The 2,932-nt window shown below is 36.8% G+C and overlaps 1 protein-coding gene across 1 annotated transcript in view; it reads left to right on the top strand.

The window, feature by feature from the left end:
* The window catches only part of LOC107690350 (phosphatidylinositol 4-phosphate 3-kinase C2 domain-containing subunit alpha-like), a 34,276-nt gene that overhangs the window by 2,022 nt on the left and 29,322 nt on the right, over positions 1-2,932 (top strand). Inside the window, exon 2 of the mRNA XM_016488650.1 lies at positions 2,756-2,918. Coding sequence (XP_016344136.1) covers positions 2,826-2,918 — 93 coding nt within the window. The 5' untranslated portion in view covers positions 2,756-2,825. The remainder of the gene's footprint in view (positions 1-2,755; positions 2,919-2,932) is intronic.

The following is a 2,932-nucleotide window of genomic DNA, read 5'->3' as shown; positions in this document are numbered from 1 at the left end:
TAAATAGATTTTGTAATAGTTTACATCACTCATGTAATTATTTTCTGCTTTTTAAGATAAGACTGGCAACAGTGCAAAAACAGCTTGTTATATAGGGTCTCTTCAGAATACAAACTAAGTAATTTGATTATGAAATTAATATTATTAAATGGATAGTTCAAACTATAAATTCTGATTGCATAAGCAGCATTTGAAGATGTAAAATAGTCTATGAATTTATACCTGCAAATGTACATCAGTTAAATTCTTTATTATAAAATGGATAGCTCCAGTCCTTGATTATGATTATATATGAGCTATGCTCCAAGCCATTGTAAAATACTCCGTAAACACACACCTCTGACCTCATTACATCAGTAATTACCTCATCAGCTTTTAGGAGAACAACCATTCTGCTAAATGTTGCTGAAGAACTACGTTGCTTGGCAGAATAATTATTTTTTAATGATTACATTTTTGTTGTTGCGTCTGAACATCAGTTAATTCTTTACTAATGCATCAAGTGCTATTGCTTGGCAACTGTAATCAACTAAACTCTGTGTATAACACCCCTAAATGCCACATTCTTCTTTGTCTTGACTTGTTAGAGACACATCTCTGTGTTTTTTCATTACTCCTTGCTTTGTCATCACTAAGTAACGTAAATCTGTCCTGCTTTTTTTGTGGGTTTTAGCACATAATCAGTGAAGTTGTGAATAAAAAGCTGAAACCCAATTCTGTCTTAAGTATGCAACTAATTGGTTCCGTTTCAATTGCAAGCTGGCATGTCTCGGGCCTGTAAGGCACAGGGAAATGTCTGGTATGTGTTTGTAACCGCCTGCCATTCACAACCCATTAAATCTAGATTTTGACACGCCCTCACTGGCCACTCGCATGAACGGTATTTTGCTGATGATTTTTTAAGCATTTCGTAATCTAAAGACTTCTCATATCCAAAATATTCATAATGCCTTTGTCAGAAATCCAAAACTTGTGATTGTTGGATCGTAAAATGAACGATTTTCTATGATCCTGTCATATTTGACGGCCTTGTGCATTTTTTGTCAGGCTTTAGTTGCTGCTGAATCAATAAATTTTTTCCTAATGTAAGGTGTAGGGTTGCATTCACCCATCTTTTCATGTTTAACAAGGGCTTTCATATTGAACATAAGAACAAAAAGGACTTATTCATTTGATTCATGTCAAAATGTCATGTTAGTGTTGGTGCAAAATGGACTGGGTCCATTACTGTGAGTGAAAGAAGCTCATATTTGCAAACACGCAATTGTGAACAGGATATTTGATGGTTAAAAATCCCCCGGAGCAGCTTATATTGACCACTGGCTTTAGAAATAGCACTACCAGTGCATCATATTGGCAGTGAACATGCAATACATCTTTTGAAATCACTGATGTCCTGAGTTCAGGGCTCGCAAAATTTAAAAATCCCAGGTAGCCCTTCGGGCAGGCATTCATCACATTTTGGTAGCCCAAAAATGAATTTAACTAGCCCGAATAAAAGATATTGTATTTTTTCTTCAAATAACAAGTCAAGAGAGTAGGGGTGCAACGGATCACAAAACCCACGGCTCAGATCATATTGCATTATCATATCAGATTTTGAGTAACAGATTGGAATAATTTTATAGATGAGCAAAATGATCCGATATGTCATAAAAAAAATATGGTTCTTTATTATTTAAGTAACACTTATTATTTAAAGAACAATTTACTACTTCGATACCACAGCAAAAACTAGTAGCATATAGGGATGTAACGATTCACTCAACTCACGATGTGATATAATTCACGATACTGATTTCACAATACAATTTTCTCACAATTTCTTTTTTAACAAAATGAGATTTAAGACAGATTTTAAAAAAGGTGTCCTTTTATTAATTCTCAGACCAAAAGGCTTCACATTACTTTGTGAAATTGAAAATGTCAAACAATATACTACTAACTTTAATTTTAAAACAAATCCCAAATCAAATAAATAAATAATACAAATAAAAGAAATTTCTCCATGCAAGTAAACTAAGGGTTTGTCTGTGTATTTTAATCACGATCCAAACAAAGATGCTGCATACATGTTATTTAGATTGTGAAATTTGAAACAAAAACAAAATTGTCTGACTTTAGCTTTGTGATACTACATAAAAAATCTGAACGATACAAAAACAGCAGATGGGCTGAATGAGACGCAAATGTCACTCTCTGACAGCAGGTGGCACTTATACAGCAGGTATTTATAGGCTGCTGCCCCTTTGAGACTGAATGCATGGATCCAATATAATGATGCACGTGCGATTTCTTTCTCCGCTGTTTACGTTCAGTTAAGACATGAAAATACTTGCGAGATAGTTATATTTGTGTATGTGTCCGTTCAAGCGAAAGAGGAATCAATTCTGTGTTCGTGCTCTGCCTGAAACTCCGCTCTGTATGTGCGCGCTTTGAGCGTGTGCGCGCGAGCACCGAACTGAATTCTTCATGCACATGAATGGTTTAAAACGCTTGAATGTTTAAATTGGTAAGACTTAGAAACACGTGTAAATGATAAACTATGATCCGTTTCACCCCTACAAGCGAGTGAACAACGCGAATCAAGGAAGGGATTTTATCACTATTCAAGATAGCCCGTCGGGCAGGGCAGTGATACATTTTGGTAGCCCGACTGGAAAACACAATAGCCCCGGGATGTCGGGCTAGCGATTTTGCGAGCCCTGGAGTTCCTGATACTAACATGTAATATTCTCTCAATTTCCTCTTGTAGGCATCTGTTGTAAAGTTCCTGCCAGAACCCAGTGGTATCCTCATGTACATAGCAAGGCAAAGCTGACACCATGGCCCACATATCCAGTGGCAATGGGTTTAAGTTTGACAGGCCAGCCTCTCCGGGGGTGGTCCGGCCCAAAGGGATTGTGGGAAAGGAGGAGGCTTTACGTATGGA

This window comes from Sinocyclocheilus anshuiensis, unplaced genomic scaffold, assembly GCF_001515605.1.
Source record: "Sinocyclocheilus anshuiensis isolate Anshui unplaced genomic scaffold, SAMN03320099.WGS_v1.1 scaffold609, whole genome shotgun sequence".
Classification (NCBI taxonomy): Eukaryota; Metazoa; Chordata; class Actinopteri; order Cypriniformes; family Cyprinidae; genus Sinocyclocheilus; species Sinocyclocheilus anshuiensis.
Note: the sequence above shows the minus strand (reverse complement) of the source record. Positions and strands in the feature narration are given on the sequence as shown.